The following is a 23,290-nucleotide window of genomic DNA, read 5'->3' as shown; positions in this document are numbered from 1 at the left end:
TAAATTTGCATAAAAGAGTAATATGCAAATTGACCATTACTCCAACACACAAGATGGCTGCCCCCATGTGGTCAAAGATGAATGCCCCCATGTCTTAAAATGTCCATTCTCCAATGTATTTTAATCTGCCCAAGAATCCCAGATACAAAAACATCCCATATATCTAGCTCCACTCCCAGTCTTGATACAAAGTATGTGGGAATCATTAATCAACAAATGAGGTAGGAGAGGTAAGGAGAGACAGAGTCCTATTAAGGAACTTACTATGTAGACTTGATCTGAAAGGCTACCGGAGAGCCAGTGAAGGGTTTTAAGTAAGGAAGTTTGAAACATTTATCTTTCATTACTGAAAATATTACAGCTTCTGAGCTAGAAAGGGACTAGTCCTTCTCATTAGAATTTTTCATGTTATAATATTGAAGTTGTCAAGACATAAAATTGTAAATTGTCTAATATCTAAACTGTTTAATGTCTGCCTGCCCATCTATTGAAAACATGTTCCTTCTCACAGCTAATCAAGTGTGTCTGGGACTGTTCTCTGGAGATAAATAATGAAATTCATTGCCTGATTGAGAAAAATAAGGGGTTTCAGAATCAACTGTCCCCCACATTACAAAGCTTTTGTCTCTGATCTCCTGATACACAAATAGTAAATGAAATTGGTCACCATCTGAACCAATCCACTAATATTTGAGGATACCAGGAAGGACTCTGATTATAGAGAAATTTATAGCTAATATTTATCTGCCTCTTCAGGTCAGAAATTCATTCATTGGTTTATTCATCAAATAATTATTTGAATATTTGCAATGTGCCTAGAGATATAAAGGTCCTGGCAATAGAAAGATAAGCAAAAGCAAACCTAGTTCCTGCTTTCTTAAGCTTATAGCCAAATTTGCACCTTGCCAAAAAAGACAGAGTGAAGGAAAAAACAAACACTAATATTAAATTTATGAATGATTGATATAAAATTATTTAAGTTCTTAGCTGATTAAAAATTCTATCGACACACTTAGCTTTGGACATAGGCAAAAATAACCTATCATAAAATAATTAACAGTAATTTAGTAAATTAACAAGAAAAGACTGACACATAGAGCTACACAAGGTAAAAAGATTAAGGGTAGATTTCAAAAAAAACTCAGGTTAATTCTTATGGCTTCTCCTTAGATTATTGCCCAGCCCCTTCTAAAGCACCAGGTTTGAAAACATAAGAAAGTTTACTAACTCCTTTATAGTACTGCCTCCACAGGATTGCACAAATAAATACATTAACATCTGTAGAGTTTCATACAAGCTACTCCCTTCCTATAGAGGGAAGAGAATCAACATCATTTCCATTTTGTGTATTGATTTGAAGACCAGAGTCTTGCCCAAAGCCACAGGAGAATGTATAGCTGCCTCAGATATGAACTCAGGCCCCAAATTCACTGACCAAACTGCAATGAGTCAACCTTGTTACATTTTCTGTACATACTAGTAATCATCCCATCTCCTGCCTTTAAAGGGTAGCTGTAGTTCAGTTGAGAGAGGAAGCCACTCAGTCAATCTCCTTTCACAGCCCACTTGCAGATAAATGATTTTAACTTGCCTATTTGTGACAAATTGGACCAGCCCATGTCATGCTCAATGTCATATAGTTATGAGATAAATATTAATGTAGAATATTTCATTTTTTATCAAAACTCCAGCCTGCCTTTAGATGGGTTTCCTTTAAACTCACACTGGTATCTGTTAAATCTTATATCTATAGGCATAGAGTAATCTGCCCAGAGACTCACAAGACCTGATGCACAGAACAACCACACATAATGTTCTATGAAAGTCCTATATCATAGCACACCCAGCTCATTGCAAGGTGAAGCATGCACCTACTGAAACTGGGTCTGATTGAATGCTGACTGGAAGGGACTATGTGTGTAATCTAAAACAGCTATGGTGAAAGGCAAATAAATCAGTCTGTAGTGAGTTTCTTTCTGGGCCGACAGTTCTCTTGATGTCAAGCAATTCCTTATGTGTGCATGTCAGCAATGATATTTCAGTTCTGGATGGTAGACAAATGGTGATAATGCAAATCCGACCCTCTCTGGTTTGGTCCTGGACAACCATTACTGCTTGTCTCATTTTCGGTTCTTATAAGTATATTTCTAGTAGCACATGATCTCACTCATCTAGAAGAAATGATGAACAAAATAGACTGATGAACAAGAACAGACCCAGAGACAAAGAAGCATAGATTAGACTGTCGGACCTCAGAGGGAAGGTAGGGGAAGGGAGAGATCAATCAAAAAACTTGTGTGCATCCAGATGAGCCTAACCAGTGATCAGGGACAACTGGGGAGTGGGGGCATGCAAGGGTAGGGGTTTGGAATGAGAATGGGGGGATGAGAACAAATATGTGATACCTTAATCAATAAAGAAAATTTAAAAACACACACACACAAAAACACACAAAAAAAACAGCCATGCAGGGCACTCTGCCCTCACTCTGGCCCTGGCCGGTATTGCTCAGTTGTTTGAGCATCATTCCATGCACTGTGAGGTTGTGGTTCAGTTAGATTTCCAATCAGGGCACATGCTCCAGTTTCCAGTTCAATCCCCAGTAGGGGTCCTGCAGGAAGCAGCAGATCAATGTTTCTCTCTCATCAATGTTTCTATTTCCCTCTCTCCCTCTAAAACCAATAAAAGTGTAGTTTTAAAAATATTTCACTCTGAATTTCTCAAGCCTTTTCCAAGGATGAAGAAATTCTACATGGAACTTGGGAGTGGGTCAAGAGAAGATAACTCATCTCCACAAGCCAAGAATACGCATTTATATGCCACTGAAATCCTAAAAATAACAGACTAACAAGATCTGAGTGTCCACAAAACTAAAATAAAAATTGGAGAAAATGTGACCATATTCCAAATAGCACCAGAGAAACACATTTCCACAGAGACAAATAGCAAGGAGAATGAACGGAGGCAAGCCAATGGATAGACTCAGCTACTTCCTCCTCTGGGTCTTTCCTTCTCTTGCCACAGAAAGAAAAATACTTCAATATGCATTTTGAAGATAACAGAGGCAAAAAGCAAACCAAGGACTTCATTACCCAGCTAATTCTTTCAGTAACCCAGTTAGCTTTGTATATAGAAGCAGCCACTATCTGTAAATAAAATTGCAACTTAGGCCTGATAGCCAGCCATCTCTTCTGTTATGCCCATCAGACAGGAAAAAAAAAAAACAACTAACATAAATTGAGTGCTTACTCTGGACTAGGTCCTATGGTAAGAGCTTTATAAATATTGCCTCATTTAATACTCAAAACATCCATATGAGTTGGACAATACAGTGAAGTTTTGCCACACAATAGCAAACAATAAATGTTAGCCATCTTGGTTACTATTGCTGTCATTATATGAGGCATGACCCTAATGAGGCGAAACCTGAGGTTTATGTGACCTTGCGCAAGGTCACAGGCAGGTAAGGGACAGAGTCCAGATTCAGATTCAGTTCTTTCTAACTCAAAAGCCTGCCAAGCATTTAAGTGCTTTGGTGTACACCAGTAGACCAAGAAATAGAAAATCACATTAAAGGAAACCAGTACACCATTAAACAGCAATAGAGACTGGGAACAAGTTTCTGTGAAGTATTTTAAAGTGATGGCATTGTAAGTAATAAGAAACTACAAAATTCCTTTTGAAAGCCCAGCACCAAGAGAAGAGGCGTTTCTAGGGTTTATCTTTCCCTAATTGGCTCTTTCTTAATAATTATCTCTAGACCACTTCATGTCAAGTTGCTTGACCACCAGAATAGAGATTCATTGCTTCATTATGAAAATATGAATGCTTCCCCAACTGCAGCCACAAGCCCAGGATGCATAATGTCTCTGACATGAGGGCAACATGCCTTTTTTGTTATTATGGCTCATCATAATTACTTGGAATAAAATAATAAATTTTAATTCAGCGATGCCTATGGCTATTGGGCATCTTAACATAAAAGAATGAAAAATATAATTAACTAAATCAAGGCAATATGCCTATTTCCAACCCAGCTCATTAGTATTAATTGATTGGGTTAATTCTCTTTTGTGTTTAACAGTACCCCCTAAAAAACAACTTTAAATAAAAAGGAGCAAGGAGAAATGGATGGAAGAAGTAGAAATGGTAAGTAAATAAAAGTTCTTCATGTTTTGCTAATTAGGACAAAATAATATATATAGTCAAAGCTTTTATTATGGTCACAAAATAATCTGCCACTTTTTTCAATAAAGTTCAAAAAATCAGTGTATGTAGCATCATAAATAATAGAGAAAACCTTGTCTTTGGTACCATTCCCAATTGCCTCAAAGAAATTTATAATCTTTTCTACTATATAAGTTATTCTTGTAAGAAAAAATGTCAATTCTATTTTACAGATGAAAATATAAGTACAGCACACAGAGTCCAAGATTTTTGAGGGCCATATGCACAAGTGTTGGTTTTTCTGGTATAGGAGCCTGGTCCTCTAGACAGTAGGATGCTGGATTCCATGAATGGCAAAATAATCTAGAGAATGCAACATTTTCATGAAGCAGTCCTAAATGACATTCTTAGGTGATCTATTTTCACTTTAAATTCATACTAGTCTTTCCAAACTGTGTACACTCTTCATTTAGAAAGCATTCTGTATTATATTGTGAAAATGACTGAAGTACTTCCATTATAATATTTTATATTTTGGTTAGTAAAAAATTTTTAAGAAAGTAGGGGGTTTTTTGGCTTGAAATTTTCCATGCTCTATCTCAGCCTATGTAGGTTATCAGAAAAATAAAGAAAATCCCACTCGGCTATTTTTCTGATACTATGAATGGGTATGAAAAGGATAGACAATAATAAACATTGAGAGAGTAACTTGCTGTTGAGGAGAATAATTATTTAGTTCTATACTTGGATAGCTTTTTATTATCCTTCATGTACTTTTACACATATTATAGACCAAGAGAAAACATTAGAGGTTTAAAGCTATACTATACCAACGAGACACTTGAATAACTTACCAATCAATTTCATATTCCTAACAACTCATAATGACATACTTTTACATAGGTATATGTATGTATATATGTATGGGTATGATGTAAATATCTATACTAATAAAAGGGTAATATGCTAATTAGACCGGGAGATCTTCTGGACATCCTTCCGGACAAAGCCATGGTGGCAGGGCCGAGGCAGAGGCAGTTAGGGGTGATCAGGCCTGGAGGGAAGGGCAGTTTGGGGTGATCAGGCCAGCAGGGGGAGAGGGGCAGTTGGGGCCAAGCAGACCAGTGAGGTGGAGAGAGGGAGCAATTGGGAAAGCAGTTGGGAGCAAGCAGGCTGGCAGTGGGGGGCAGTTAGGGGAGATCAGGCCAGTGGTCGGGCAGTTGGAGGGCAAGCAGGCTGGTAAGGTGGGGGCAGTTTGGGGTGAAAAGGCCGGTGGGGGCGGCAGTTGGGGGCAAGCAGGCATGCAGAGTGGTTAGGGGTGATAAGGCAGGCATGCAGAGTGGTTAGGGGTGATGAGGAAGGCAGGCGGAGTGGTTAGGGTCAATTAGGCAGATAGGCAGGCAGGCAAGCAGTTAGGGAACCAGCATTCCCAGATTGTGAGAGGGTGCAGGTCGGACTGAGGGATACCCCCCATCCCATGCATGAATTTTGTGCACTGGGTGTCTAGTATAATATATATCAGTCAGAATAACTAAAGATAATGAAAATGAATTAGCTAGGAAAAGTGATATTTAAGAGAACAATAGTTTAAAAATTATACTTCTTAAATTTCATCCAGACCTGCACCTCTTTATTTGTCCATTTATTCAACCATTAACACATATTCATTGAGTCCTCATTATGTGTCAGGCACTCTTCTAGACACTAAAGAGAGAGTAATGAATAAACTGGTGAAGTCCTTTGCCTTTCTTGCTCTAGCAGAGGAAACAGATTTTAAACAAATAAGTTTATGCTATGTCATGTGGTGATAGGTGCTGTTAAGAAAAGTAAAGCAAAATAAAGTTTTAGTAAAAGTAGCCAAACAAGGCCTCTCTGGTAAGCTGACATTTTCTCATGAATTAAATAGGTGAGCCAATCACATGAATATTTGTAAGAAGGATATTCCAGGCATAGGACAATATATGCAAAAGCCCTGAGGCAAGTGTGTTCTTGGTATATTCACAGAAAAGCTGGAGCAGAGTAAATGAGGAAGACAAGGTCATGAAAGGATCAGAGGTTTAATAATGGTGAGGACTTGAGACTTTATTTCTAGTGAGATGAGAAGCCATGGAGTGGGGCTGAGGAAAGAAGCAACAAGCTATGACATATTTTTAAAAGACATGGAAAATAAATTATTCAGGGATACTTTAGCATATACCGTGTTTCTCTGAAAATAAGACATCCTCGGAAAATAAGACCTACTTACAGGTTTCCTTCTGAGTGAAATATAAGGCATCCCCCAAAAAATAAGGCTCCCCCTAGGCTAAACATGAGAGATTTGGTCCAGTGATTCTAAAAGAAATGAAGTCACAAGAAATTCACCAGGAAATTCAGGAATTGGATTGTTATGATGATGTTCCAGAAGATGATGACATGATTGTCATTGAATAAATGAGTAAATTCTTGTTACTGTAGGATTCACAGTTTGTCTGGTTTGTGTTGACAACTACTGTACTACTGTACTGTATACAGGTAATAAATTTCCTTTATTTTCATTTAACAATAAATGTGTACCGTATTCTTCTTCATGGAAAAATAAGACATCCCCTGAAAATAAGACCTAGCGCATCTTTGGGAGCAAAAATTAATATAAGACATTGTCTTATTTGGGGGAAAACAGGATAACATAAAAGTCGAATACCAATGCCTTAAACACAGGAAGGCCTGTTTTTCTATCACAAAAAGTAACTTCAAAGGAAAGCAGTCCCAGTTGCCATGACACTATGGCAATTCCAAAGTCATCAGGACCTGGGTTTTTTCATTCTTCCACTTCCCCATTCTTTCTTTGTTTATTTGTTCATTTGTTTGTGGTGTGTGTGTGTGTGTGTGTGTGTGTGTGTGTGTGTGTTGTTGTTGTTGTTGTTGTTTGGGGGGGGGGTTAGTTAATCTTCACCCAAGAATACTTTTCCATTGATTTTTTTTTTTTTTTTTTTTTTTAGAGAGAGTGGAAGAGAGAAGGAGAGTGAGAGAAAGAGAAACATCAATGTGAGACCACATAAGGAATCAAGCCTACAACTGAGGTATGTGCCGTTGATCAGAATCAAACCTGGGACACCAGTCTGCAGGCCAATGCTCTATCCACTGAGAAAAACTGGGTAGGACTACTTAACAAGTCTCCTTATAGTCAGAGATGATAGCTGAAAATGTAGCTATGACAATTACATTCCAGAAAGCATGGAAGAGGAAGAAGGACAAATAGAACATGCCTCCTATCATGTCAGTTCTATTCTAGGAAACTTCCCAGATGTCCTGTACCACACTTCCCTTTGCATCTCATTGGCCAACCCTCAACCACAAAGGAGGCCAGGAATAGGTAGCATTTGGGCAAGTTCATTGCTTTCCCAAATAAAAACTGGGGTTCTGCTACCAAGGAAGACAAAGAATTAGAAACATGGGAGTCAATTAAAAGGTTATTTGAAATTATCCTGGCTCAAAATTATGTTGATCGACTAAGTGGTACCAATTGAAGTATTTATGTATGCAACACATATTAAAGATTCAGGGATATGAGAAAAAGAAGGAAGTCTAGGACACCTCCAAGGGTTCTGGCCTGAATCATTAAACAAGTACAATTCCAAAAGGTGAGATGGGAAAGTGTATGTTGGTATTTACATAATCAAAACTGGTCTCAGACAAAATGATATGCTCTTCAACATCTCTCCACCATGCAACTCTAATCTTACCTTGACACTCTCATTATTCTGGAATATATTCTGTGTAAATGCCTGCATCACATATTTTAGAACTAGAAATTTTACCCTTTTCTATTTTCTCCTTAATCATGTTTTCTTTATTGATAATACACACTCCTGATATTAACTATTATTCTTCACTAGAGGCCCGGTGCACAAAATTCCTGGGATGAGGTGGGGGGTGTCCCTCAGCCCAACCTGCATCCTCTCCAATCTGGGACCCTTCAAGATATGTCCGACTGCCCGTTTAGGTCTGATCCTACATGGATTGGACATCCCTCTCACAATCCAGGACTGCTGGCTCCCAACTGCTCACCTGCCTGCCTTCCTGATTGCCCCTAACTGCTTCTGCCTGCCAGCCTGATCACCCACTAACCACTCCCTTGCCAGCCTGATTGATGCCTAACTACTCCCCTGACAGCCTGATTGCCCCTAACTGTCCTCCCTTGCAGGTCTGGTCACCCCTAACTGCCCTCCCCTGCAGGCCTGCTCCCCCCCAACTGCTCTCCCCTGCAGGCCATCTTGTCGCAGCCATCTTGTATCCACATGTGGGCAGCCATATTGTGTGTTGGAGTGATGGTCAATTTGCATATAACTCTTTTATTAGATAGGATTGTTTTCTGTATCTCATACAGATGTCATAGGCCACTTAACAAGCATTCACAAGTCATCTGTTGAATTAAAAAAAAGTTGATCTGTGTTCTTTCTCTGTTCTCATTCTTTCTAGAAGCTATGACCCATATCTCCATAATAAAACACTCAGAGTTTTATTCTAGGCAACCCTGCTCCCTGTCAACAATTTTTGTATCCTATCTGTACAGAAACAGGTGTCTACTACTTACCCTCACATTTCTATCAATAGTCCTACTTCCTAAAAGAAAGAGAATTCTTCAGATAACAGACCTTCCCTCTGCATAGGATGAGGTTCTGCCCTCCCAAACTGGACTCATTTATTCTAAACAATATGGGAGTGAAATATGGCCTGAGCCAGGAATATTAAAGAAAATCATTCTTGAAAGTTGAGAGGTTGGGGAAAGTATTTGGTTTGCTCATATCTGGAAATCTCTGAAAGTGAGAAGCCAACTGTATATTCCACATGTCCCCGCATTTTTTTTTACCCTCTATTCTCCTTCTGAAGCTTCTTCTCCATCTTCAGTTCTTGGCTCTATCAGCACCATCCCTTCATTGAACATTTATCTGGAACTAATGGGACATCCAAATACTCAGGCTCAGTCTAAGGACTTTTAGAGGGAAAACTTCTCCCAAATGCCATAAAGCAAGAACACTTGAGTGCCTGAAGGGCATCTCATTTTCCAGCAGATTTGACTCCTTTGAAGAGAATCCTGGTTAAAGGTCTGAAACCAGTATCTTCTCTCTTACCTGAGGCTTTAAGTCTGCAATTTTCCTTTGTCATTGCTAGTCTGCAGACCATAGATGGCTGTCAATAAGTCAACATACCCCATGGCCACTGGTTATACACACTCACACCACAAAGGCAAAAGTCTAAATTGACACACCATTTTTCCTAACAGGTACTACCCTATTTCCCTAAAAGTAAGACAGTGTCTTATATTAATTTTTACTCCCAAAGATGCGCTAGGTCTTATTTTCAGGGGATGTCTTATTTTTCCATGAAGAATACGGTACACATTTATAGTTAAATGAAAATAAAGGAAATTTATTACTTGTATACGGTACGGTAGTAGGGTAGTTGTCAACACAAACCAGACAAACTGTGAATCCTACAGTAATAAGAATTTACTCATTTATTCAATGACAATCATGTCATCATCTTCTGGAACAACATCATAACAATCCAATTCCTAAATTTCCTGGTGAATTTCTTGTGACTCCATTTCTTTCAGAATCAGTGGACTAAATCTCTCATGTTTAGCAATAGCCCTGTCTTTAAATGAGTACTTCTTGTCAAGGTAGCCTGCTCGCAGTGCATTTGCAATGCAACTGTCAGTGATTTTCTCCCATGAATTCTTCACCCAAATCACAACTTCTTGCAGTTTAGGTTCCACAAAGTTTCCACACTGATTTCTCTCCATTCTATTTTCAATGTAGTCATTAATTTTCATGTGCAAATTGTCTTTGAATGGCTTGTTTATTGCAATATCAAGAGTCTGGAGATAGACCGTCATTCCTGCAGGAATCATTATCTGATCTATTTTTCTTTCGTGAAGAAATGTCTTCATGTCTTTAGCACAGTGAGTGCTGGCTGCATCCCAGACTAGCAGACCTCTTTGGCTCCCTCGCATAACAAACGGCAGCATTAAATTGACCCACTTCCTTATAACTGCTTGTGTGGCCCAGACTTTTTCAGTTTCAAGAATACAAATGCCCAAAACATGTTCATTCTTTTCCTTCTTGCCCTTAGAAATGATTAAAGGTGGGATTTTAGTGCCATCCAGACAAATTGCCAAAATACAGGAAACACGTGCACTTAAGCAGTGGAGAGAATGTACACTAAGGAGGCACCCCGTTGTTCAACTGTTATTTGAGATGATTGGCCCATAAACACTGCAGTTTCATTCATAGCAATCATGTTGGAAAGATTGTATTTAGAGAAGTCAGCATCATCAATAAAGGACTTGAACGCAAGTGCTCGCTTAATAACTTGAGTATCTTCCAACCTAAACAATGTTGTAGATCTACTTAAAGACAGTTCACGTCGCTGAAGAAAATTATCCAGCCAGTGTTGTGATGCTTTGAAGTCTTCAGGGGCTATGTCAAACTGTGGTGCCATTGCAAGGGCAAATTCTTGAATCTGAGCCCTATTCACAACCAAAGCCTTTGCTTTCCTGTCAACAACCCATTCATAGATCAGGTCTTCCAGCTTGGAAAATAATGGTTGCCGACCTGATCCACACTTGTGCTTTTTAGCATTTCCCTTGTCCACTTGTTCAATGAGGTTACCATACTCTGCTCGCCATTTTCAGACCAATTGGATACTCCACATCTTCTCTTTGCAGAAAGCAGTAAGATTTTGGCCCCAAAAGTCTTCCACAATTCCTTTCTTATACTCCACGGAGTAGCTTTTTCTTTTTGCGCTCATTTCTAGGGGTAAAAAAAAGGAATTGGTGTAACAGGGTGGGGGGAGGGGGATCACTTAAAATGACACAGGGGGGATCAAAGGGGGGAATCAAAATAGCACAGGAGAATCAGAGGGGGGATTACCATTTTAGTAACCCCTTTTGATCCTCCTGTGTCATTTTGATTGCCCCCTCTGATCCTCCTGTGTCATTTTAAGTGATCCCCTTTCCCCCACCCTTGTGCCACTGAACACCTTCACCAGACATCCCCCCTACCCCTTTATCACACCTTTACCCCCTGGAGCCTGCCTGGGGACTGTCACTGGGCTTGCTGGGGCCTGGATCTGGGCTGGAGCAGGGTCTGCCACTGACTGAGAACCTTCAGTCATCATGAGGGCGGCCACGAGCATCAGGTAGTGTCACCAGAGACAGACCAGCACTCAGCACCTTCGCCTTGTCCCATCCGCTCTAATCCTCCTGTTCTTCTACACGCATCTGCGAAAGTCTCCTCCTCTCTCCCGCCCCGCGCTCACCGCTCACTCCGACCTCCGCTCTGCCTCCACACAGCAGTGATGTCAGGACTCCGCATAATGTCACTGGTTGCTAGACGCCAGTCGGGGTGGCCCTAGTTTATGGTAAGTTAATTTTCATTCTGAGACAGAGCCTAGGGGAGGCCTTATTTTTGGGGGATGCCTTATATTTTACTCAGAAGGAAACCTGTAAGTAGGTCTTATTTTCAAAAGATGTTTTATTTTCGGGGAAACACGGTAATTAAGTGATTTGCCTGCAAACTTCTCTTTGCTAATACAGAAAAGTAAAAAAGCTTCCAGAGTATCTAGATAGATAGATAGATAGATAGATAGATAGATAGATAGATAGATAGATAGATATAAGCCTAAGTGACCAGTCGACCGGTCACTATGATATGTGCTGACCACCAGGGGAAAGATGCTCAATGCAAGAGATACCCCCTGGTGGTCAGTGTGTTCCCATAGCCAACTTCCCACGGGCCCTCCCCCCGGCTGGCTATGTTTCCTCCCACGGTTCCTTCTCCCCAGCTGGCAGAACCCGATAGGTCAGGGATCACCAGCCAGGCCGAGGGACCCCAACCATGCATGAATACATGCACCAGACCTCTAGTACAATGATAAAATGCCATCTGTAAGAGACAAGTATCAAAATGGTATCAGTTAATCTTTTCAAAATATTACATATTTTTCTCATGTAACCTTGTTCTTACTTTAACAAGAAGAAATCCTTCTGGAACTGTTAAATATATTTCTAGTAAAAAATAGTGTTTTAGTGAAGAGTTTTATAGATATCTATTACTAATCACATTTCCCAAGCAATTTTTATTTACCAATGAACAAACTCACTTTGATAACCATTTGTTATTATCAGCCATTGAAATGGGCAATACTTTTTATTCTCATTTAACAGATAAGTAAACAAAGAGGCAAAATGACTGAATTAGTCACTTGGTGATGTGGTGAAGAAATTGAAATTTGAATTCTTAGTCTCTTCCAACTTCCCAGACCCTAGAGCTAAGTGGCTGATTTTGCAATAAAGAAGCCTATTTATATGACTTTTCTTGGGACCAAGAAGGCAAAACCACAACAGGGTAAAAGCAGGAGAATGTCGCTTTTTTTTGGAAGGAATTTCAAAGGCAGCAGCATTAACCAATGTCAGAGCATTTTGCTACATTGTGGGGGCTGCCCTGGACAAGCATGACTACAAAGTGCTTGAGTATGAAAGCACATTCTTTGATAAAACTGGTAACTTCCTTGTATTTAAAAAATTAAAATAATCAAGCTCTGTGCTTACAAGAATCCAAAGAAAGAGCTTTCATTTTGAACCCTATGACCACTTCTTCCTTTCATAGCAAAATCTCCATTTGATCCAAGAATAAATTGTCAACAGGTACTAGAACTTACCAAAAAAACTATCCTCCTTCCTTTCCCATAAAATTGATAGAAATGTATATACGATGTCATCACCGATCTCCAAATTCTACAGACCTTTAACGTGCAGTAAGTTGAGGATGCTTGTGTTGGTGTCTAGCAGGAGCAGTTGGCCATTCTCCACCGTGACGTTGTCGCCATCTTGTGGCGCCTGTTCAGGAAACCAACTGTAAGCCCTTGACCACCTCCGGCAGAAATGAAAGGAAACATTACCCTGGAAAACAGAGTTTTATTATTGTATTTTGTTTTGTTTTAAAGCTGGATGGAATGAGTAAGCAATCAAAATATAAACTCCTTACACTAAACTTAATTTAAAAATAATTTTAAAAGTCTCAATGAAGCTAATACATGCTGACGAGGGGGGGAAGAGAGGGGAGTCTCAATGAAATTAGCCACCCTCTCTTCTGTATACAACTAAATCAAAAAGGAAAAAATATGGAAGAGGCAAAGTTATACCTAAAGTCTCTTTGTGCCCGGTCGCTGGAATTCTCTAATGACAGGCTTGCAATGTTTTCCTCACCTTTTTTTTTTTTTTTTTTTTTTTTTTTTAGCATAAACCCCTTTCTACCTAACAGATGAGGTAGATTCTATTTTTTATTTTTACAGACATGTATTGAGTCTTGGACAAAAAAAAGTCACAAATAGCCTGAAATACAGAGAATTAAAATGTTCTGCATGATGGGTGGCATTTTGCTTTATGTAATTGGTATCATTTTTCACTTGCTGTACTGCAAGTGCCTCTTTTTATAGGAACATTCTTCTTTCTAAGTGCTCAGACCTATCCTCCCACACTCTACCTATCTTGGTATTACTGTGTTGTTGCCTTTCCCTCTGTGCTTGGTGCATTGGTGCTGAAAAAGCCCAGCACAGGTGAAATGCCAACCAACCTGAGATGGTAGCCCAGAACCTTTGAGTGAGGGACAGAAAGCAAGTCACAGAGGACCCCGGAGAAGGAGGCACCCCCTCCCCACCTGGTTTTCAGGCTCCCTCTCAAAACTTTGGGCTTTCCTATTTATGGTAACACTGAAACCATGTGTTTTGTTTTTTGTTTGTTGTTGTTGTTGTTTTTCAAAAGGTGGGTGTTAAACTCACAGAAAGCAATATTTGGCTCAAGCAAGAGGCCAAGAATGTGTCTAAATGTCTCATGCAGTTATTGAACCATAATGATGATAAATATAATGAAATCAGAATGGAGAAGATGATTCCCACAAGGTAATACACATAATGTGTATGCCTCTCTCCACACAGTCCTTCCCACACAGATTCCAACCAAATGTGAAGCCTGAATTCCTATAAAGTAACTGCCTAGAAGGTCCTCTCATGAGGTGTTAAAGGCAGATGGGAGAAGATCATTAAGGAGCGGGGGCATGTTTATAATACCAATAACTACACCTACAGAGCCAATAGTGCTCTGGGTGTTTCTGAGAGAGAAAAACGGGAAAATGTGTTGCCAGGGGAACCAGTAGATTTTCCAGAGTGGATATTAATACCCAGCTCAATAGTCACAAGTTGTATGCTCAACCCAATCCCCAGTAAGGCTTTGAATTAAGGAAAGAAGGACCTTTTCATTTTCTATACCTGCAAAGGAGAAAACAATCAGTGAGTCATCCCAATGTAAGACAGAAAAGCATGAGATATAGTGATGAGCAGCCCAGCACCACAGAAAGAAGAAGGTGTGGTGGTACATGAGCATTGTAATGAGCCATGTGAACCAAATCCCCATGATGCATCCACAGACTCAAAAAGCAGAAGAGAATTTTAGCCTTCTACTGATTTTACAGACACTAGGTATAGGGAGGTGAGATTATTAAAAGTGCTCCTTAAAAGGTTATATATTATACATTCTTACAAATCCTTTAATTCACTCTCATAGAGCCAATAAAAGAAAAGGGAAACAAGTAGTAGAAAATTAGAGTGGAACAAAGTGGTGAAAAGGTGCAGAAGAATGAGCCAAACCAGGATGGTAAAGTCAACTGCATAGAAGAGTAAACAGATCATGTGTAATGTCAGCCCTGAGTTCACCATAAAAGGACATTTGAGAAGCTTGCATTTCTATACAGTCTGAGATAGAAAGGATCCTAGAGAAATCCTATCCCTTCAAAGATGATGTTGACAGTGTCTCAGCCCAGAGTTGTTTAAGGGGCAGGTTTCCTCCCTGCTGAAGTGAGGTAATCAAGAGCTCAGGAGGTGGGGCCCAGGAATCTGTCATTAATGACATCCTCAGAGGACACTTCTGCTTCAGTCTGAGAACAAATCAAGGCAAGGGCCACAGGGGAGAGGAATAGATTTTTTAAAAGAACCAGGAAGTTTCTTTCAAACCCTAAGCTCAGGGTCTTAAGAAAAACCAGCAAGTGTGGTGAGATGTTGTGTGGATGAGCTGTAAGGTGTTTGAAAAATTCAGCAGCATAACTCTGAGACAATAACCTGGTGGTTAGATCCATAGCTCAATGACAGTACTTACAAAGAAACCCAGGGATCTTTATGGAAATCCCAATGGAAAGATCTGAAATAACTAGACATTAATTATATTAGGGGGTCAAAGCAAGATCATTCCATGGTATCTTCCATTTATTAGTTTGAGAACATTTTATGACTTAAAATTAGCATTGATGCCTGTCATAGCTCTAGGTGAATTTTTAAGACTTTCTCTCTTACTGTGAAACATGTGTGTGTATTAGCTGCCTTCTTTGTGTTACACCATTTTGGCTTGTCCTGTCAACCTTCAAACAGTGCTATACTCAGCCTCAACCCAGCAGAGAGAAAGGTCCAATATTGCTATGTCCTCTTTACAACTGATAAGGCAAATGATAAAAGACCTTAATTTCTGTGTCAAGGGCTAGAACATTTAGAGCAAGCTTTTCACTCATGGTGGCCTCCTCTGGAACACTCTTCTACAAAGTATCTGCATTGCTCACTCTCTTACTTTACTTGGGTCTCTGCTCAAATAATACACCTTTCCCTGTTTCCTTATTAAAATAATACCTCTAATCACCTTTCTCCCCTAATACTTTCATCCAGGTATTGTATCATAGAATTCCTTATGTATTTATCAAATACTGAGCTTACTCATATAAATAGCAGGGACTATGTTTTGGTCAATGTTATATTACTAATAACCTAAAAAGTGTCAGGCACATAATAAGTGCACAATAAAAATCAATTACATAATTTCTTAAGTTAATAAATCTACCTGCTAACTCCATGTATGCATTTATAGATATTACATAAGACATATGCCTAACCACTGTCCAGATACAATAAATAGACAAATAGGTGATAAGGACTATAATACTTAAAAGTGCTATATCCCCTAGATCTCCTGACTTGTTGGCTTTAGCCCACATTCCTTTCTGTTTTCAAACTTGATTTAAATTTAAACCAAATGATGAGTGTATCTAAATTAAACCCAAGATTCAGATTCAGTTTCCCTATGAAATCTTCTGCCGATTTTTTTTCACCTTAACTTTTTCTATAAAATGTGATATATTCCAAAAGAATACAAATGTCAAGCATTAAATTTCAAAAGACCCAAGCTTTCCTGTGCCCAAAGTTCTCCTTAGAATAATAAAGGTATCCTAAAATGTATAAGTTTTTATTGATGATTCATGCTTTAGTACATGACTGATTAAATATAAAAAGTCTAGAAAATACATGCATCCTCAACTATCTAACAGCTACCTGGGGAAGAAGAAGATCAATGTATCTCCATCACTGCATGTTGTCAGTGAACCCATGAATACATGTTTGTGCCATAAGAATTTTTTATAATATGTTTTTATTGATTTGAGAGAGAGAGAAAAAAACATCGATGTGAAATAGAAACATGATCAGCTGCCTCCTGCACACTCCCTACTGGGGACTGAGCACAGAACCTGGCCATGTGCCCTGACCAAGAACCAAACCAGCAACATTCAACCAACTAAGCCACACCGGCTTGGGCTGTGCCATAAGAATTTTAGCTCTGCTACATTTTCAGAGTTGACACGCGGATAGTAGAATTGCTTAGACAGGGCAATGCCCCATGAAAACAATAGGGATGGCTCACTTTCCAACATTTTTATCTTCCAATCACTATCACTTTAATCCCAGCAAAGAAGAGTGACAGTATTGATAAAAGATATCTCGAGAATATATTTAAAAGCCTCTGAGCAGATATCAATATGATGTTTTTGGTGAAAGCCAGAGTCTTTGTCATCAGCTCAGCTTATAGGTCAACGTAGGTTTCACTTTCACCGAAAATGCCTTAAGCTCTTTCCATGCTAGCTCTCAAGGTGCTCAGTCTTTAGCTTTAGTTCCCTTCTCTGAGGTACTTACTGTACACCAGGCATTGTTGTATGTAGTGTGGATACCAGAGAAAACCAAGAAGCTCTACCATTCTGCAGGTGAAGAAAACCATCCCCCCATGGGCATAAGGAGGTGAGTGTGGAAATAGAGATTTAAGAATTATCCAGAACACGCCCTCACCTTTACCTCAATATATGCAGCCCCAAATAAACCAGAAAACACAAGCAAACACTTCCCTGCCTCAGCTAGGAAGCTTGTGCAATTTGTTTTCTTCCTACAGCATGTCAGCACTTCTCTGAACTTTAGGGAATGTGCAGCGTCTGCAAATCTCACATGTCACCTTAAATGTATTAGCAACACCACCAGAGTTATCTTGAAAGAAGTCATTGATCAGCAAGTTGCAACAACCAGGCAAAGCAAAGACCTTTTTGTGAGCACATGTGTTAAGCTGGGTAGTGGAGGAGGAAGACTGCGACAGTCTCTTTAGTCTCAGGGTCTCCTGGATGACAAAGACAAGGAAGAAGTGTTTAGACACCTCAACAGAATGTCTTCTTCAGCATGAAAGCCTTGGAAAGAGGAAAAGACAGGTCCCTGTAACCAACATTCCCTACACTCCTTACCCTGCTCTGTTTCCTCCAAAGCACTTATCACTGAAACATGGTGTACAGTTATTTATTTATAGTTAGTCAACCCCAGTAGAAAGTGAGTTTCATGAGAGTTTCTTGGTTTCTTCTGGTATCCACACTACATACAACAATGCCTGGTGTACAGTAAGTACCTCAAAAGCATGTTTGAGTGAATGAACAGTCAACTATTACTTGGCCTCATAATCACTAAGCCTAAATTTAGAATATAATTTTAATAACTAAAATAATTTGATATGAAGCTTAAATTTGTTTTTTAACCTTTTCAGTGCTCTTCTACATAGAAATGTTTGATTTTTATAAAAGCAAACATATTTGTCTTTTCTCTTGTGACATCCTCTATTATTTTATGCATATGATACCCTTCTTTCATTCATATATAAACATCATTTCATGATTTGTAGATTTTATGTTTGCATATTAATCCTCACCTAATTAAGATTATGTTGGTGGGAAGTTTTCCGTTTTTGTTTTTAGCTTTTGCTTCCCCCCCCCCCCCAAATAGTTTACTATTGTCACACCATTTTTTAAATAACATTTGCTTTCCCAACTAATACTCTTGGCTATTTAAATAATTGTATTATAATGTTGGGTGATGTTTAAATTACCAATTAAAATCCCAAACCTTTTATATCTGAACCAATATAAAGATCTCTCTCTCTCTCTCTCTCTCTCTCTCTCTCTCTCTCTCTCTCTCTCTCTCTCTCTCGATGCGTGTGGCCTCAGCTTTGTTCTTAAGGTGCTCATATTATTGAGAAAAAGACAAATATCCAGATAATTAGTATAAAGTGTGATTAATTCAACAATTAAAGGCAAAACCAAGGAGCTGTGGGAGTTCAGAGGTTGTGGCTGACCCTGGTAGAGACTGCCTTACAGGTGAAATCCAGTGTATTGATCACCTGGTCTTTTTTAATCTGGACACTACAGATAAATTAACACAAGCTAAAATTATTTCAGTTGGTTAAAAAAACAAAACAAAAAAATATGCTCATTGTAGAAAAGTCAAACATCTACAAATCCAAGATTACAAATAGAGCCCCTGACCTATAATCTAATAACTCCTTAGGGAACAAAAAGGAAATTCAATTACTTTGGCATAATTTGTTCCTACTGAGCTCATGCTGACTCTAAGTGATCACTTTCTTTTTTTGGTGCTTATAAACCCTTCATGATTATGAGATAATATGAGAAAGTCCTTCCATATTGCCCAGCAGTTTGACTACTCAAAGAAATGTCAACATTTGCAAGAGACTTGTGCCCAATTCAAATGTACTCTTTGTCCCCAATTCACTAGCTTGGTCATCAATTCTATAAACATCTTACACTCTGTGGTTTCTCAAAGAATACTGATATTAGCTCAGAGTTTGGTACATGGAAGCTATTTTAGCGCTCCAGCTACAGGAAACTATTACAAACAGTACAAATTTACAGAGCCTTTCTTTATCTTCTCTTCTATTTGGCTCTTCAAAGCTCTATGAATAATGCCTCTTCTGAATTATAAGCCTGAATATTATTTCACCTGATGGAGAAAATAATAATGATAATGGCAGCTAGGCATTTTACTTATAGCTCACTAGTACTCACAACTGAAAAACGTACATATTGCCTTCTCCACTTTCAATTTTAAATGCTTTTAATTTTTAAAATAATAACGGCTAACATTTTTTTAGTGCACCAAGCAGGTATTATCTCACTTAATGATCACAAACTCTTTTCTTGCCTAGTACTATGGAGGAAATGGATCTCTGAATTCAATGAACATTTATTGAGGAACTACTACCTACTAGGCATTGGTCTAGACACAAAACAAAACAAATCCCTGATCGTACTGAGCTTTTATTTTAGAGAGGTAACAGTTCAATACCTAAAACAAACAATGTGCTATGGGGAGAAAAAAGAGTGAAGTGGATCACAAGTGCAAGGCTGAAAGAAGCTATTCATACTGAATGATCAGGGACTACACCTCTGGCAAAGGATTGGAGCAGAGACTGAAATGCAAGCCAAAGGTTGTCTGGGGAAGAGCCTGGGGAAGGAGCCCACTTGCTGTGCTGTGGGGTCAGCAAGGAGACAGACAGGGCAGCTGCATGAAGGAAGTAATACTGCACAGCACGGTAGTCTTCCTGCTGATGCAATGGGACATTCACTTTATCCTGCTGCATAAAGGCCTTATGTTCTGCACGGGTCATAGAGAAAAGAATCACGTAAAATGTTCAGTAGTATATATCAGAGTCAGCAAGCTGCAGCATAAACCTGACTGACCCAATGTTTTGATTAAAGTTTTAATGGCTTCAATCATTCATTTACATATTGTTTATAACTGCTTTCAATTTGTGGCAGAGACTATATTGCCTACAAAATCTAAGATATTTACTCTCTGGATCTTTATAGAAAAAGTCTGCTGGCTCCTGATATTTGTCAATTCATCCTATCAGTAAGAAATTATATTGTCTGATAATCTATAATTTGCTGAGCATGCTACATCTATACTCCATCAACATTCATATATGTTCAAAATGAAACTTTCTATAATGAAAATTTGGTAAATATAATGCAACTACCTAAGAGCTTGAGGACTGGCAAGCAAACACAACTTGGGAAAGGATATACACTGAAATACTAGAAACTGGTTCAATTCTTCTCATTTTCCAGTAAGCAATAAAGCAGGTCTTTGAAGGCTACATAAAGATGATTGGAAATGTGTATGTGTGTGTGTGCATGCCACACACAGGTGCACGCACACGTACACATACAGAGCCAAATCAGGAGATTGACAGATACACGCTAGCCTTTTCCACAGAGTTGACATGCTGCCATTTAACCAGCGAGCACAGAGCATGTGTTTCTGTTCCCAGTCACTAGTAAGAGACAAGGTTAACATTTTAAGTGATGGACTACAGCATGTTATTTCCCCATGCAATGGACCCGTGACTGCACCGCCTTCGAAAACACTTAATTTTAGTGATTGAATACACGGGAGCGCACTCTCCCTGCTATGAACCTTTGACAGCTCCTCAGTTGCATACACCAGGGGAACCTTTTTTCCCCCTCCTTCTCAAATATGTGGTTGCACAGAGAAAAGGAGGAAGCCCAGAGAGTGAAAACCAGTTTATAAGCATCCATGTATTTTGCAGTAGAAGTATTCACTGCCATCTGCTCTAATTGCTTTTAATGTTGGGGCCACCATCTTCATACAATAGAAATAATGATCTCCTCAAGGGCAAAAAAAATTATTTTACAAAAGCAAACAAAACTTGATTACATTTGGCTCCCAGGCTAAAGAAGCATCAAGGTACTTTGTAGTGAACAACCAATTAGAAAAGTGGGCAGGTTTCTGATTAACACAAACTAGGTTCCCTTTAGTGGTTACCGTACTCCTTTCCTGCCTCTTTGGAGGAATCATGCCCACAGCTCACAGAGGCAAGAAGCTGCTTAGACACTTTTCTGGGTCTGAAGTGACTCCACATCAATTTCTTACTTTTGGATCCAAACCAGACAAAGCCACCTTTCCTCCCAGTGTTTGTACTGGCATGAGACAAGCTCCAGCTTCGAGAAATACTAAATATAGAGATGGATATTCTACCAAGAGTTTAGATCCTCTCATTTGTGACCTCCCCAGAGGCCACCACAAACCTGAACCTCTAAAACTAAAAGCCTAATTAAAGCCTCTAGGAACAGAAGTGGTTCAGAGTGTGTCCATTCCTTGGTTCTCCAGGAAAGCCCAGGACTAAGGGAAATACGTGGACTCTGCGAAGACATGGAGAGATCATGGCAAGGCCAGCCGAACCTGACCTTTACAAAGGTTGTGTCTAGAAACCTTCTCAAATCCCCAAATTTTAAGCATAGGTCTGATGTACTCCCCTAGGATTCCTGGCCTTGGAGTACTTGTCATACACAATGCCCTTCCCTTAATTAGGAGCAGAGCCAGGGAACACCATGGAGAATCACTCCCATGATTAGGTTACATTGGAGTGTGGCAATGGTGAAGGAATTTTGCAGGTGTAATCAGGTTCAGAAATCAATTGACTTTGAGTTAACCAAAAGGAAGATGGACTTCACCTCTTCAGATGAGCCCTTAAAAGAAGAGATGATCCACTGGCCCTGAAAGGAGCAAACTGCCAGATCACGTGAACCACCATAAAGCTAAAGATCCAAGAGCAAGCAGCCTCTAAGAGCTGAAAATGGTACCAGCCAGCAAGAAAATGAGCATCTGCCGAGACTGGTTTGGCTCAATGGATAGAGCGTTGCCTTTGGGACTGAAGGGTCCCAAGTTCGATTCTGGGCAAGGGCATGTACCTTGGTTGCGGGCATATCCCCAGGGGGTGGGGTGTGCAAGAGGCAGCTGGTCAATAACTCTCTCTCATCAATGTTTCTAGCTCTCTATCTCTCTCCCTCTCTGTACAAAATCAATAAGATATATATATATATATATATATATATATATATATATATATATATATTCTTTTTTTTTTAATGAGGATCTCAGTTCTAGAGCTGAAAGGAACTGATGTCTGCCAACAACCTAAGTGAGCTTTAAGAAAGACCTTGAACTCCAAGTGAAAATGTATCTATCAAGGTGTCAGTCAAATGAGACCCTGACCAAAGAACCCAGCTATTGTACTTTTGCTCTGACATTTGACCTACAGAAACTGTGAGGTAATGAACAGAAGTTGTTTTAAGTCACTAAGATTGTGGTTACTTGTTATGCAGCAATAGAAAATAAATATGACACCATAATGGCCTTCTTTGGGAAATAATTTTCATAGTGAACATGTTTGCTTTTTCTTTCTTCATTGAAGTTACTGCTGAAAAGGGGAATTACTGCTGGGCAGAAGGCCCGGGGGCTTGTCTCACTACGTAAGTGAATCTCCACCCACAGGACATGCAACATAGAATTTTTAATTTATGATGCCAAGAAGTCTGAAGACCTGATACAGACCTTTAATTTGCTCAGGAAGTGCTAATGCTATTAAAGATAAACAGCAAATGCCACAGGACTGCCATGTCTTCACAACCTCTCTCTATTTAGGCTGAAGACATACAAAGCCTTCCTGATCCTGACCACAGCCACCACATGTGTCCTCTGGGAGATAGAAACTTTTAAAAGCCCTCATTCTGATTCCACTTCTGAGAATGGTTATTTAAATACAATTGGTTTTGCTTGCATTGCTTCCAGAGGAGGAAAAAAAGGATCTAACTTTTTTATTCCCTCACACAAACAAAAGGGCAAAGCTTCAATGCTTTGCAAAGGAAAACCAAGCTCAGAAACCAGAGAAACCCATCCTATACCTGTACCTGGTATCTTCACTGGTCTTGACTAACTAACCCTTCCCTCACTTTTTAAGCTTCAGAGTAAAGATTGATGTACTTTTCAGGAAGACAAAGGAAATGGTAACATATTTTTAGAACTCCCGATATCTAAGTAGCATCATGTTCTACCAGGAAGCATTCATACATGTATTGTCTGG

At 39.3% G+C, this 23,290-nt stretch overlaps 1 protein-coding gene across 3 annotated transcripts in view; it reads right to left on the bottom strand.

Annotated features, from left to right (window-relative positions):
* Nucleotides 1-23,290, bottom strand: part of PKHD1 (PKHD1 ciliary IPT domain containing fibrocystin/polyductin) — a 385,065-nt gene that overhangs the window by 247,304 nt on the left and 114,471 nt on the right. For all 3 annotated transcript variants that reach the window (XM_036415099.2, XM_045572881.1, XM_045572882.1), the window contains exon 36: nt 12,955-13,111. In XM_036415099.2, coding sequence (XP_036270992.1) covers nt 12,955-13,111 — 157 coding nt within the window. The remainder of the gene's footprint in view (nt 1-12,954; nt 13,112-23,290) is intronic.

The sequence above is a fragment of the Pipistrellus kuhlii genome, unplaced genomic scaffold (genome assembly GCF_014108245.1).
Source record: "Pipistrellus kuhlii isolate mPipKuh1 unplaced genomic scaffold, mPipKuh1.p scaffold_m20_p_5, whole genome shotgun sequence".
Taxonomy (NCBI): domain Eukaryota; kingdom Metazoa; phylum Chordata; class Mammalia; order Chiroptera; family Vespertilionidae; genus Pipistrellus; species Pipistrellus kuhlii.
This window is presented reverse-complemented; position numbering and strand designations above follow the sequence as displayed.